The sequence below is a fragment of the Phyllostomus hastatus genome, unplaced genomic scaffold, assembly GCF_019186645.2.
Source record: "Phyllostomus hastatus isolate PE091 unplaced genomic scaffold, TTU_PhHast_1.1 phas_scaffold_501, whole genome shotgun sequence".
NCBI classification, from domain to species: Eukaryota; Metazoa; Chordata; class Mammalia; order Chiroptera; family Phyllostomidae; genus Phyllostomus; species Phyllostomus hastatus.
The window spans coordinates 22,815,252-22,829,117 of NW_025334033.1; the positions used below are offsets into that span (position 1 = coordinate 22,815,252).

Sequence of the window (13,866 nt, forward strand, 5' to 3'; positions counted from 1 at the left end):
CAGTACAATTTATCCACTTACTATGTGTACAAGATGAAGCTCATTTTAAAATACCATGCTACAATATTTATCACTATATTTTGGCTCACCTTTATTAAAGGGAATCAAATAACTTCCCAGCACTTTTTAGGACATTTATATATTCATGAGATACGCACTACATTCTCCATGTCTAGCATGGGATCATCTACACAGTAGAGTAGAATACCAAAGTGGTGTGGTGAACAAAATCCGGGCCACCTAAATGGTCCCCGTGAGCTAATGACACCAGCCAAATTCCCAAGAGTTGCCAGCATAGGTTTATTTCCAACTGTGCTGCCTTGAATATGGTATTGGCTTCGGTTTCCTAGTCAGGAGCTCCCTACATTACAGAGACTTCTTATTAAAACTCTCTCCTGTCATGACTTGGTCATGTTTAAAGTACATTTAAAAGTAGGAATGCCATTTGAGTGCCATCACAATGAGACACATGTCAGAAAAACAATGACATTTGAATTTTATGACGTGAAAATATAACTATAAAAATGAACTACTAATATATCATCATCTAGTAAATATTGTTAATCTGGTGTTGTAAACATTATAGATATTTAACTCAATCAAACTGGCTCTTACAGGCCATCAGTGTACCTCCCACTGATCATTTAAATGTCAGACCCTGTGTTAGAGTTTTTTTTAAAGTAAAATACAATTTTCAGTCTCAAAGAAATCATAATCCAGTGAAGAGACAAGCATATAGACTAGCATTCCCCAAGGTATTCCAAAGAATTCAGTTTTGCATGATATTGATAGGTTAGTAAAAAAAATAATGTTGAGGCTTACTTGAGTAAGTTTGACAAACATTGGGTAGGGCTTCTCAGTCTTTAATATGCTCGGTGTCTTATGAATTTCCCAGAAGGGGCCATTTCACCACGAAACACCTTTTTCACATTATGTATAAACACCTCCTTGAAGTACCGGATTAGAAAATGTTTTTATAGACAAACAAATGTTACATACAGTTAGAGTTTCAAAACATCTCCACAGAAGATTCATTTCTGTTCCCATATTCTGGACAGACCCCTGGAGGTGGGGGGGTGGGAGGAAGGAGCCATGGTGGAAGTGACCCTGAGGAAGGGTACTGAATCCTCCTTCTCCCAAAGCAAGCCCCGCAGGGACCTGCTTTCCCAGGCAGACAGTGGGATGGTGTATTCATGGTTTGAATGCCTGAACACAGATGGCCCAAATGTTAATTGATCAACCGTGGGTCATCTGTGTGGAGATCCCTCATGTACAGAACAGACATTCCCTAAAGGTTCCAGCTTTCAGAAAGTCTGTATTCTCTAACAAAATGACTTTTACTTTAAAAAAAGTAAAAGTGGAAATGCACCATAAGTGCTTATCCTGCCCTATGCTTCTGAAGGTTTCTCCTCAATCAGGAGGAGTTAGTTCCAGGGAGGTAAAAATGGTCCTTTCTGATTCTAAAGTAAATCGTTTGGTGTTGGTTTTCTGCAGAGAGCGTGGTGAATCTCCTGCAGCTTAACTGTTGTGTTTGTTAAAGGTGGGGAGAAGGCAGGAAGGTCCTTACTAGTCATGGGAAGATACGGTTTTGTTCTTCAAAATTCAGTAAGAAGAAACACTCAGCTGGTCCTCCATTTCCCCTACCTGACCACAAAAGCCTAATGTCTCTCATTTTTCATGTATATTATGAACTCCTTTGCTTGTTCCCCAGGTCTGCTTCACATCACATTTTCAGAAAGACAGAATAATCTAAATTACAGTGGAAAGGGAAATTTGGGGTAAAAACAATGTTTTCTTAGTCTACTTACTGCAAGAACTGCCCTGTCTCGTTCCACCAAGTCTGCGAGCTTATCCAGCAGGCGTCCTCTTTCTGAAGCATCCATCCTTCTCCACACTGAACCAAGCGAGAAGGCCAGGCGGGCTGCCTGCACTGCTTTGTCTATATCTGCCTGTTAGAAAGAAAGAGGCACAACTGAAGAGAGACAACACTCCAAATAAAGGAAGAACCATCTGCTCTCATGAAAAAAAGTGGCATAGTCTGGAAAGCAATTTCATAAGGAATTTTTTTCTAAGAAGGACATACCTTGTCTGCTTCTTGGACTTCACACACCTGTTCTCCTGTGGCTGGATTACAGACAGGGAACACTCGCCCACTCTCGGAGTTCTGCCACTCATTGTTAATAAAAATCTAAAGAAGCAGACAGAGAACAGGATCTGTGAGACAGGTGATAGGAAGCCTGTCAAAGGCAAACTGTTATGGAAGTATCATTGTAGTCATACTTATCCTACATGCTGTTGGTATATAATTAAAGTACAGAATTTGAAGAGTTCTAAGAGATCCTTAAACAGTATGCAGCCAAGCTTCACCCCTAATTCAGGAATTTCCTTTATAATATTTTTTACCTTAATGTCATCCAAAGATCAAATACAGTGAACCTACCAGCCAGTGAGAGAGCCAAATAAGAATGAAAGAACAGAGCCTCATAAACATACAAAACATACACTGAGGCTGAGAAAAATATTTATTGATTGTCCAAGCTCTAGCCGATACCTATAAGGGGTAAATTAAACCGACAGTGGTCAGACTTTAGACCCCAGTTTCTCTGTCAGAGGCCTAAGTGTCTTCACAAGGGGAACTTGAAGGTTGCTGGAATAAGCATTTGTTGCTGAACTTACAGTCAGACCCTGACCTGAGCAATGGCTCTGACTAAACTAGTGAATTAAACAAGTTACAAGTTAAATCCCAGTTAGAGTTCATTCCCTTTACTGGGTAGGCTACATGGCTTAGCAAAGGGAAAAGGTCTACAACTTTCAAACTGGTCTCTCTACGCTTTTTTAAGAGCCTTGGTTGCCTTACATAAAAAAATGAAGATTTTAATAAAATGACATAGAGACTAATGATTGAAGAAATTAGGTCAATTTCTCAGAAGATTTGTATGACATGAGTTAAAAGAGAAGGGAAAATATAGACAAAGAAATTTTAACATTCATATTGAAATTAAGAAACTCAAACTAATAATTTTAAATTATACAAGCTCAAAGAATACACAGAGATATTTTACTCTATAAACTTATGGCATGAAAATGAAAATTTCTGAACTTATGACTCAGTTGGCTAGCCAGTCAACTTAGAACAAATACAGTGACAGGTTGATTTGTTATCGCCTGCCATTTTAATAATCACCAGTGAGGCTAAATGGGTATACAGCTACAATTTTAAATATTAAATTCCAGATTACTTCAAAGCATTGCTTTTTTTCTGGACTTGATATAACAATGAATTTGACTGAATAAGTTTTCTTTTCCTGAAGGCTTTTTAAGATAAAGGGAAAAAAAGATCTTAAATCTGTATAGCACTTAATACAAATGTATTAAGCACAAACACAATGAGCTTTTAACTTCATACATTTTATAATTTTAATATGTAATTTATAAAGATGCATAACACAGTACATTCATTTATTCAGTAAATACTTAGCTACTTCCAGCCACAGGAGTGGAGAGAGGACTGGAGTCCCAGACTTCCAGGCAGGGTCTCACAGTCTCTAGTCGTTCAGTAAATGCAGCAGCCCCAAAAGCAGGCTCTTATCATCTCCACAAAAAAGTTGGAAAACTGACAGGCCAAGAAGCTAAGGGTCCTAAGAAGCAGGTTCTTACAGTGGCTCTGATTCAAAGTCTACTGCCCTTTCCACTCTGCCAATCCTTTCAGGATTGCTCAGCTCAAAGAAACACAACGAGTTAGTTAATGTCTAAACCTTGCACTCCTGGTCCAGTTCTCTCTTCACTCCATTTAAAATTTCCTAACAGTTCACAACTCATCATATGTAGATTCGCATCTAGAATATTACCAGGTTTACAGAACAAAGGATCTTGCCAATACTCCTTATTTCTTTTATCCACTACTTAATTACTTCTTAATCTTTGAAATATCATCACAATCCAATTTAAGTTTTTAAGCTTCTTTTTTGAGCAGTTCTGACTATTTGTAAGGATTGATATTTCATGACATTGTTTCTTAGAGGTCTTCCAAAGATCAAAGAAAAAAATTACTTATTTTTAATAGAATAAAACTCATTTTCTTACTATTATCATTTAGGTTCATTGATCATTTTATAAATCTAAGATATATTATGGAATCTTAATGATCTTTTCCTAGCTCTTGAAATATTTTGCTATTCCATTATTCTAGAAACTATTTAATCATCACTCATCAATTATTTCCAACTATGCTAAAAAAAATCCTAAAATAATAAGGAAGCAAAAAATTACTAGACAAGAATAAATAAACACATCACGACTATTTCATCACCTTTGATTTTGTTATTGTATTGTCCAAAGTAATGCATCATCTTTCAAAAGGACATTTATAAAAAAGTCTGGAGACAGATTTTAGTCATATTCTTTTTAGCTTTCACTAAACACAGTTAAGAATTAAAAATTTTTCATTTCTGTCCATAATGGGAAAGAGAATAAAATTATCAAAGACATTTCACAATTGTTGGATGAGTCAGAAGATGAAAGCAGACAGCCAGAAACACTAGATTAACTGAATGAACAAAATCTTGGACTATGAGTCTTTAGGATAAATAAATAAATTTTCTAAATTAAAAAATCAAAGAGTAAATAATATATTTATAAACACAAAAAGGAAATATGATATTCTAATCAGTCATTCATCTGGAAGGACTTAATCATGAATTATTTTGTAACAAGAATCTGGAGCATCTTGTTTTGAAAAAAGGATATGTGACAATAATTTATCTTTCATGGTATGTGTGGATAACAATTTACTTGCTATGATTCATAAACGGACAAATGCTGAAGGTAGGTTTATATACAAAGGTGACTGAAAGGGCAGATATGTAAACGTAAAAAAGTTCACTAGACTGATCAGTCTAATTTACGGTTATAAAACTAAAACTAATAATGTTTTTGTAATTATGAAACTAAAAGATGGCCATCCTCTTTTCTATAAAATTATGAGCCTTCAAACCTTTCAATACTGTCACACTGTGATAATGCACATGCAAGAAAACAAGGAATAATAATCTATTGAAATGTGTTTAAAATCTAGAGTCAGCATTTATGAGATTAATATTTCCCATTTCAGCCCCGGCTGGCATAGCTCAGTGGATTGCGGGCGGGCTGCGAATCAAAGTGTCACAGGTTCGATTCCCAGTCAGGGCACATGCCTGGGTTGCAGGCCACAGCCCCCAGCAACCACACATTGATGTTTCTCTCTCTCTCTCTTTTCCCCTCCCTTCCCTCTCTAAAAATAAATAAATAAAATCTTTTAAAAAACAAAGAATACTAAGTATCATTAAGTTTAAAAAAATTTCCCATTTCATACAAGAAAGCTGATGAACACATAGGTGCATTCGAGGGCATTGCCTATTAGAGGTACATATATCTCTAAAACCAGAAAAGTACATAAGAAGATGTGGTTTGCTCTGTTTAAATTCCTGTCTTGTTGGTTTTGCTATATGTTTATTTACTTCTATAAATTTTCCATAAAATAATTTACAATTTTAAAAATATAAAGAGTCCATGGGCCCAAGTGGTAAATGTGATGACTATTTTTCCTGGTATGATAAAGATTAAAATATTTTATATTTTTACCATGTTACTATTTTTGTAGACCCAGTCATATAGTATGACAACTAAAAAGCTTGTACTGACAACATTGTTGGCACAAAGGATAGCAGATACTTCTACAGTACTTGAAGGTTTTCAGCTTCTCTGGGCCATTTCAAATGTTCTGAATGCTGTCTAAAGTGTTCTTCTCCGACCAGGGCTCTTTGGAGAAACAGTTCCTTTCACGGCTGTAGCAGGGAAGCACAAAATGATCCTGGGCTATTGTGGTGCCAGAACGTGTGGTACATGTTCAAAAATTGATGGGACATATCAGGAGGACACAGGAGCCAACATGAGGGGGCTCCCGAAAGCCAATAATGGGATCATTTAAACAATGATACAAGTAATAATATTAATGAACTATTACTCACAGAATGAAAAATGCATCCATACTGATGTAAAAATTTTTAATGAATAACTAAATAAATTAAGAATAACTAAATAAATAAGGAAAAGCTCTTCTTCACAGTAGAATTCCAACTAACAGCAGTGAAGGAATGATGGAATTAGATCATCACTATTTGTCAAACACAACCGTTACAACTGCTTGAGGCAAAAATCATCAACAGATGGTAAACTCAAAAGTATAATGAAAATTCGGGTGTTTATGTAGTCTCAAAACTATCTCCCCTCAAGATATTTATTAATTACAAAGGGAAAAACAGTCACTGTACATTGAAAAAAATTGGCAGGCAGCACCTTAATCAGATGATCAAAGTCAGTGTCACCAGTGATGGGACAAATTGATATCATGTGCTCCTTATATGATCTCCTAAGGACACAGAACTTTCTCTGCTATTCTTCCTAAAGGCATAGCCTGAATTTAATCATGAGTAAATTATCAAGCAAATCCAAATTAAGGCACATTGTACAAAATAAGTGGCCTTAATTTTTTACTTTTTTAAAGTGCCAATGTCATGAAAGACAAAGAGAGCCTAAAAAAACTGTTCCAAAGTAAAGGCCACTAATGATACATAAAAATAAATGAATCATGTAACTGTGGATTGGCTCCTGAACCAGAAAAAAAAGTACATTATTGGGACAATTGGTGGGATCTGAACAAGATCTTTGGATTAGACAGGGTGAATGGCACATAGGAATTCTTTGCACTATTTTTGAAACTTTTAAAATTAAATGTGAAATTATTTCAAAATAAAAAGTGGAAACAAGGGAAAGGTTTAAAGTTGCCCTGGTGCCTACCTTTCATACCTCAAATAATGAAAACAAATTTGTTAAATGAAGAATGAAGACATTACACCTTTCTTTTCATAAAAGTTCTTTATTAAATGTGAGTTTATGACAAATAATTCAAGCTCTGCTTTAAAATATGGCCCAATGCTGCCAAAATTATTCTTTTTACATTTACAAATTATTTCAATTCAAATACTTGCTAATAACTGTATGAGAAACTAGAAAATTCTGCTTTGCATTAACTGAATTTCAGAATAAGTATCAGGAAGATGTAGTCGTTTCTACTTTGGAGCTCTCTGAAAGTAAAGCCGTCTGACTCTCTAGCTAAGTTATTTTAGCTTGTTCAGTTTCTTCGTTTATAAAATATGCAAATATCAACATATAACATTATATAATTCTGTGGTGCTCTAATCACAAGCAAAAGAGCAAATAATCCATAAAAGAAAGTCCTTGGCCTGCTCTAGGTTTCTAAGAGGAACAGACGGATTAGCTTATAAACCTAACTTTTTTCTATGGTTGTGAAGAACTGCCCATTGACATTTTATAGGTTGCTGTTGGTATTAAAAGACATAATGAATGTGGTGGGCACTTAGTTAATGTTAACTGGAATGGAATGTCTGCTGGAAGAGGATGTGAATCATTGTCTCACACCTTTCCTAATGTAATTAGAAACATAATACCTCCCACACCAAAATAAAATCTGAAACACTCTAAAGAATGAGGAATATATTTGGGCAGTAGAGTTTTCTTGTACAAAATAATATAAGTAATGTAAATGTGAGTTAACATTCATATTAAAACACATAATGAACACACTATTCAAGCACTAGAATGTCATTAATATCACTGAAGCTAATTGTGTGTTTCTTCCTGGTCCTATCCTCCTGCTTGATCCTACTTGACCCACTTTTCCACTAGAGGTATCCACTATCCTGAATTTTTAATTTCTTTATTCTTAGTTATAGGTTTTCTTTTTCTTGTCTTTGTGAACTAATTATTAGGTAGGAGTTTCTCAATATACTATATCAATCTTGTGAAATGCATTGTTCTGATCATCTTGATCTTTTTTTTCTGCTTGTCTTACCAATAATTGAGAAAGCTGTGTTGAAGTCTCTCATTTTAGATTTGTCAGTATATCCCTTAGCTTCATTATTTTTATCTCTATAAATTTCAAGTGAATGTAAGTTTGTAAGTATTAAGATTCTCTGGTAAAACAGAAACATTTATTGATATGAAGTGACCATCTTCATTACTGATTAAGCTTTGTTTCTTAAAACCTATTTCGTTTAATATTAGTAAAGCTAAGTGAATTTTTCTTTAGTATTTTCCTAATATAGCTTTTCCCATCCTTTTACTCTTAATTACATCTTCATTTTTATATGTCTCTTTAAATAATGTATGACTAGATTTTATTTTATTCAATATGAAAATTTCTGTCCTTTGGCAAGTTTAATACATTTGTTTTTATTGTGATATTTGAACTTGATGCCTTCTATTTGTCTTGCTTTATTTTACTTGTGTTTTTTTCTTGTCTTTTTCTTGTGTTTTTTCAAGTTAATGTTTGCCATTGTTCATTGTACAATTCAATTTTCCCTTCATGTTGGTTTGGAAGTTGTATACTATATTTCTATTCTTTCATTGGTTGTCCATCATATTTTATTGTGCATATTTAACAACTTGAAGTTTAAAGTTAATACATATCTTAACATTCCTCCCAAACAATTACAAGGTACTTAGAACACTAGATCTAATTTCTTTCTCCAAGAATTTGTTATAAAATTATTTATACAGAAAATTTTTTAAGAAGTTTTTCTTTTATTCTCATGATTCTTTAAAATTTCATTTAGTAAAGATTTATTGGGGATCAAGTTTCAAGTCTGAACATGTATTTTTTGCACCCTAATTCCCAAAAAGATACTCCCCAGAAGACAATTACTTTCTCACACTATATTGAGGGCATTATTCCAATATTTTCTATACTATAATAGTGTTTCTAAGAAGTCTGCTGTAAGTCCTTGATCATCATCTTTATTGATAACTTGCTTTTTCTTTCTTTTTTATTTTGCAGGTTTCCTTGTATAGTTTGTAATGATTGAGTACTACTTATTTTTTGTCCAATTCTTAATGAAGGAGACTATTCATTCCTCTACTAAGTACAGATAGACAATGTAATTTTCAACTTAAAAAATGTTGGCATATTTTTCATGAAATACAATTGCACACAAAGATATTTTTCTTGTAATGTGGTTTCAAGATACATGCAATATTTAAAGAAAACTTTGAATTTCTAAAGGTAAGTAGATTGTAAAATGTTTATATATAAAGAAAACACTCCAGGGGACTTCTGGCCAAGATGGAGGTGTAGGTAAATATGCTTAGCCTCCTTTCACAAACAAAAGGACAACAACAAATTTAAAAACAAGAAACAATCAAAACTGCCAGAAAATTGAACTGTATAGAAGTGCAACAATCAAGGAATTAAAGAAGAAACATTCATCCAGACTGGTAGGAGAGGCAGAGGTGGGCAGCTGAGACAGAGAGGATGCATGGCAAGGTAGAAGCTGGTAGACCTGGTGGTCTGACATTTGAGTGTGGATAAACCTGGAGGAACAACTAGGGAACAAATCAGACCATGCAGCTGAGGGTCCCAGCAAGGGGAAATAAAGCTTCAAAACCTCTGGCTATAAGAACATGTAGGGGTTGAACAGGCAGGAGAATCTCCCAGCCTCGTAGGAGAGTCTGCTGGAGGGACACATGGGATCCTAGAACATACACAAACCAACCCGCCCAGGGATTGGCACCAGAGGGCCTAATTTGCTTGTGGGAAGCAAGGGAGGTGACTGAAAGGAGGGAGAGAGCAAAGCCAGTGACATTGGTCCCTCTCTGACGCCTCACCTATATATAGCACTAAAATTCAGTTAAGTGGGTTGCCTCACCTTGGTGAATAACTAAGGCTCTGTCCCTTACAACATAACAGTTGTGCAAAGACAAAGAAACATGGCCCAAATGAAAGAACAAATCGGAAACCCAGAAAAAGAGCTAAGCAATGAGGAGATAGCCAACCTATCAGATGCAGAGTTTAAAACACCAGTAATCAGGATGCTCACAGAAATGACTGAGTATGGACAAAAAAATACAGGAAAAAATGAAGGTTATGCAAAGTAAAATAAAGAAAAATATACAGGGAACCAATAATGAAAGAAAGGAAACTGGGACTCAAATAAAAAATGTGAAACAAAAGGAAGAAATAAACATTCAGCCAGAACACAATGAAGAAACAAGAATTCAAAAAAGTGAGGAGAGACTTAGGAACCTCCAAGACACCTTTAAACATTCCAACATCTGAGTCATAGCGGTGCCAGAAGGAGAAGAGCAAGAAACTGAAAACTTATTTGAAAAAATAATGAAGGAGGAGACGGAAGATGGTGGCTTTACTCTAGGCAGCATTTTTCTCGGCTTCTGTGAAGAGGGGGGAAACTCGCGGATCGGTGGAGAAACAGAGCAAGTGGGCTAGGTTACCGAATCACTTTTGAAAGCAGGACATCAAAAATTATTGCACTCACTGGAAAACCAGATGGTAAGGAGACTGCTACAGGACAAAAGGGGCCCAGGGATCAGCGTGGGGGGGGGTCTAGGGGTGTGCAGACCCCAGGCCCGCCCGGTGCTCCGGGGTGTGCCCCCAGGCTCCCGGGAGAGGGAAATCACTGCTCCCTCCCCCGAATACGGGGGGTGAGCAACTCCAGGGGAGAACGTGTTGCTAGAAGGAACAGATTGGCCAGTTGGACTGGGAAAAAATTGCCCAAGAACTGCAAACACCCGCCCAGAGACCTGGGAGAAGGGAAGGCCTCTAGCCGACAGGACCAGGGGCAGCCTGGAAGAGCGCCTGCACCCCTAGCCCGGTGGAAGTGCAGGTTGGTGGAGAGTACAGAGCCGGGCCGCGCTCGGCTTGCACCCCATAGGGAGGCCTGAATCTCGCACTGCGATCTGGGAGGGTTGTGGCACTTGGTGTGTTCCTACAGGAGTGGCTCAGAAATTTCCAGCCAGCCCAACCTGGGGAGCCGGGAAAGGCGCCAACACCCGGTTGGAGTGCGGTTCGGCGGGGAACACGGAGCTGGAAACGGCTTGGCTCGTGCACTGTCGGGAAGACTGACTCTCGCGCGCTTTGCACCCAAAAGGGTCGCAGCAAGGCGCTTAGGGCAATCCTTGACCCCAATCTCAAAAGTTTGGGGGAGGGGCACGCCCTTTTACGATCCCCAGGGAGGGCACAGTGAATCCCAAAACGTCGTGGGTGCCTCCTGAGATCATAGAGCTGGAACCCTGCAGGACCCCGGAGTCTGGAAGAACATGGAAGTGAGATTCAGAGAGCCAGTGTGTTTGGGAGAGTGCCCAGGGTACCTGACAGACTTGCTGAGATCTGGCTGGGAGAGAGAGAAGCATTTCAAAGGTCCCTCAGCCAGCTGAAGCCAGCAAGATCAGAAAAACTGGTCTGGCCAGTTAGAAACCAACAAGAGGTTTTGGGTTTTTTTTATTTTTTGTTTTCTGTTTGGTTTTGTTTGGTTTCTCTGGCTGTTGTTGGTTGATGTGTTTTATGTGACATTTTATTTTTCAATTCTTATTATTTTTATCTCGCAATCCCTTATGTTTCTCTCCCATTCATCCTAATATTATTCTTTCCACTCCAAATTTATCTCTCCTGCACTACATCTTCTGCTTTTCTTTCCTTTTTTTAATCTTGCAAGTTACTGTAAATTTGTATTATCTTTTTCTCACTTTTCCAACATTTTTTATTTTAGTAATATTTTGGTATTCTTTTTCTTTCTGTATAATCTTCTTTGCTTGGCTGGCTACAGTGTCATTTGATGGGTTCCCCCTGGTATCTCAGTCACAAGGTGTTGATAAGTTACTATCCTTCATATGTGTTCCATTAATACACCTCTCAAGGTTCTATACTCTTTATTCTTGTTATCTAGACCTCATTGATTCTGCCACAAGACTGTCACTTTACTATTACTGCTAGTAAGACCTAGTCTATACAATTGTAAATGCTTCTCAATACCCCTACCTGATCTCAGCCCACTTTGCAATTTTCTGAACTATACTATTGTGGGGGTTGTCTCTATTCTTTTACTCACTACTCCTATATACTAATCTTTAGTCCAACCCTACCTTAGAAGCTGACCTCCCACAGCCTCACAGCTTTCTAGATCCAACTAACAATCCTCTTGTCCCCAATAAGAGTCTTACCTTCTTTCCATCCTTTCTAAAACGTGGATAGTGGGGTGGAGGATCACAGTTAACACTATAAGGAGCCAAAGGATAACCCATCTCTTCTCTACTGGCTGCTAAAGTAAATATCATAGTATACTGTCTTGCTGTTTTAAACCATTTTGCCTTACTCCTCCAACTGATCACAAAAAGAGTAGGGGGAAGCTGTGAACACCAGGATACACGAAGGAGATTGCACCACTGAATCTCACAAATATTCTACCACAGAAGTTCACACCATAATTACAGGGAATCAGAACAGATCAAATTAACAAACAAGGAGAAAAAAGAAGAAACCCACGAACAATGAGAAAACAAAGAAACAACCCCCAAATTGAAGGGAAACAAGGAAGCCTCAGGAAAAATGCTAAATGAAATAGAGGCAACTCAACTATCAGATAGTGAGTTCAAAACAATGATTACCAGGAAGTTCAATGAACTCACATTGAGCTTTCAGAAATTAGAGGGAAACTACATCAATCTCACTGCAAACTATATAAACATGAAAAAGGAAATAGAAACTCTCAACAAAGGTCAAGAGGAAATGAAGAATACAATTTCTGAACTGAAGAACACAGTAGAAGGGATGAAAAGCAGGATTGATGAAGCAGAAGATCAGATTAGCGAGCTGGAGGACAAAGTAGAAAACAGGATCCAGAAAGAGCAAGAAAAGGAAAAGAGGCTCAGAAAGAATGAAGAGCGATTAAGAGAACTGCAAGACAATATGAAACGTAATAATATCCGTATAATAGGGATACCAGAAGGAGAAGAAGAAGAACAAGGGATTGAAAACCTAGTTGAACAAGTAATGAAGGAGAACTTCCCTAATTTGATGAGAGAAAAAGTCACACAAATCCAGGAAACACAGAGAGTCCCAATCAAGAGGAACCCAAAGAGACCCACCCCAAGGATCATCATAATTAAAATGATAAAATTTCAAGACAAAGAGAGAATCTTAAAGGCAGCAAGGGAGAAAAAGGAAGTAACATACAAGGGAGCCCCAATAAGGCTAACAGCTGACTTCTCAATGGAAACACTTCAAGCCAGAAGAGAATGGCAAGAAATACTCCAGGTAATGAGAACCAGAAGTCTGCAACCAAGGCTGCTATATCCAGCAAGGCTCTCGATCAAGATAGAAGGCCAAATAAGAAGCTTCCCAGACAAAAGAAGTCTAAAAGAATACACCTCAACCAAACCAGCTCTGCAAGAGATTCTAAAAGGACTGCTTTAAGGAAGGGAGGGAAAAGAGAGAGAGAGAGAGAGAGAGGAACACATGTACATAAAAGACAATGAATAAGTACCTATCAATAATAACCTTAAACGTAAATGGATTAAATGCTCCAATCAAAAGACATAGAATAGCTGATTGGATAAGAAAAAATGACCCACATATCTGCTGTCTACAAGAGACCCACCTCAGGATAAAAGACCTACACAGGCTGAAAGTGAAGGGCTGGAAACAAATCTTCCAAGCAAATGGACAGGAAAAAAAAAAGCCGGGGTAGCAATACTCATATCAGACAAAATAGACTTCCAAAAAAGGTCCATAAAGAGAGACCCAGAAGGTCACTTCATAATACTCAAGGGAAGAATCCACCAAGAAGACATAAATATTGTAAATATATATGCACCCAACAAAGGAGCACCGAAATACATAAAGAAAATCTTAGAGGACTTCAAGAAAGATATGGACAGCAGCACAATTATTGTGGGAGATTTTAACACCCCACTATCAAAAATGGACAGATCTCCTAAACAAAATATCAACAAAGATAT

At 37.2% G+C, this 13,866-nt stretch overlaps 1 protein-coding gene across 1 annotated transcript in view; it reads right to left on the reverse strand.

The window, feature by feature from the left end:
• Positions 1-13,866, reverse strand: part of ALDH1A2 (aldehyde dehydrogenase 1 family member A2) — a 107,833-nt gene that overhangs the window by 55,688 nt on the left and 38,279 nt on the right. The window contains exons 2-3 of the mRNA XM_045823396.1: positions 2,084-2,188; positions 1,809-1,949 (exon numbers count right to left, since the gene is read on the reverse strand). Of these exons, the coding sequence (XP_045679352.1) occupies positions 1,809-1,949; positions 2,084-2,188 (246 nt within the window). The remainder of the gene's footprint in view (positions 1-1,808; positions 1,950-2,083; positions 2,189-13,866) is intronic.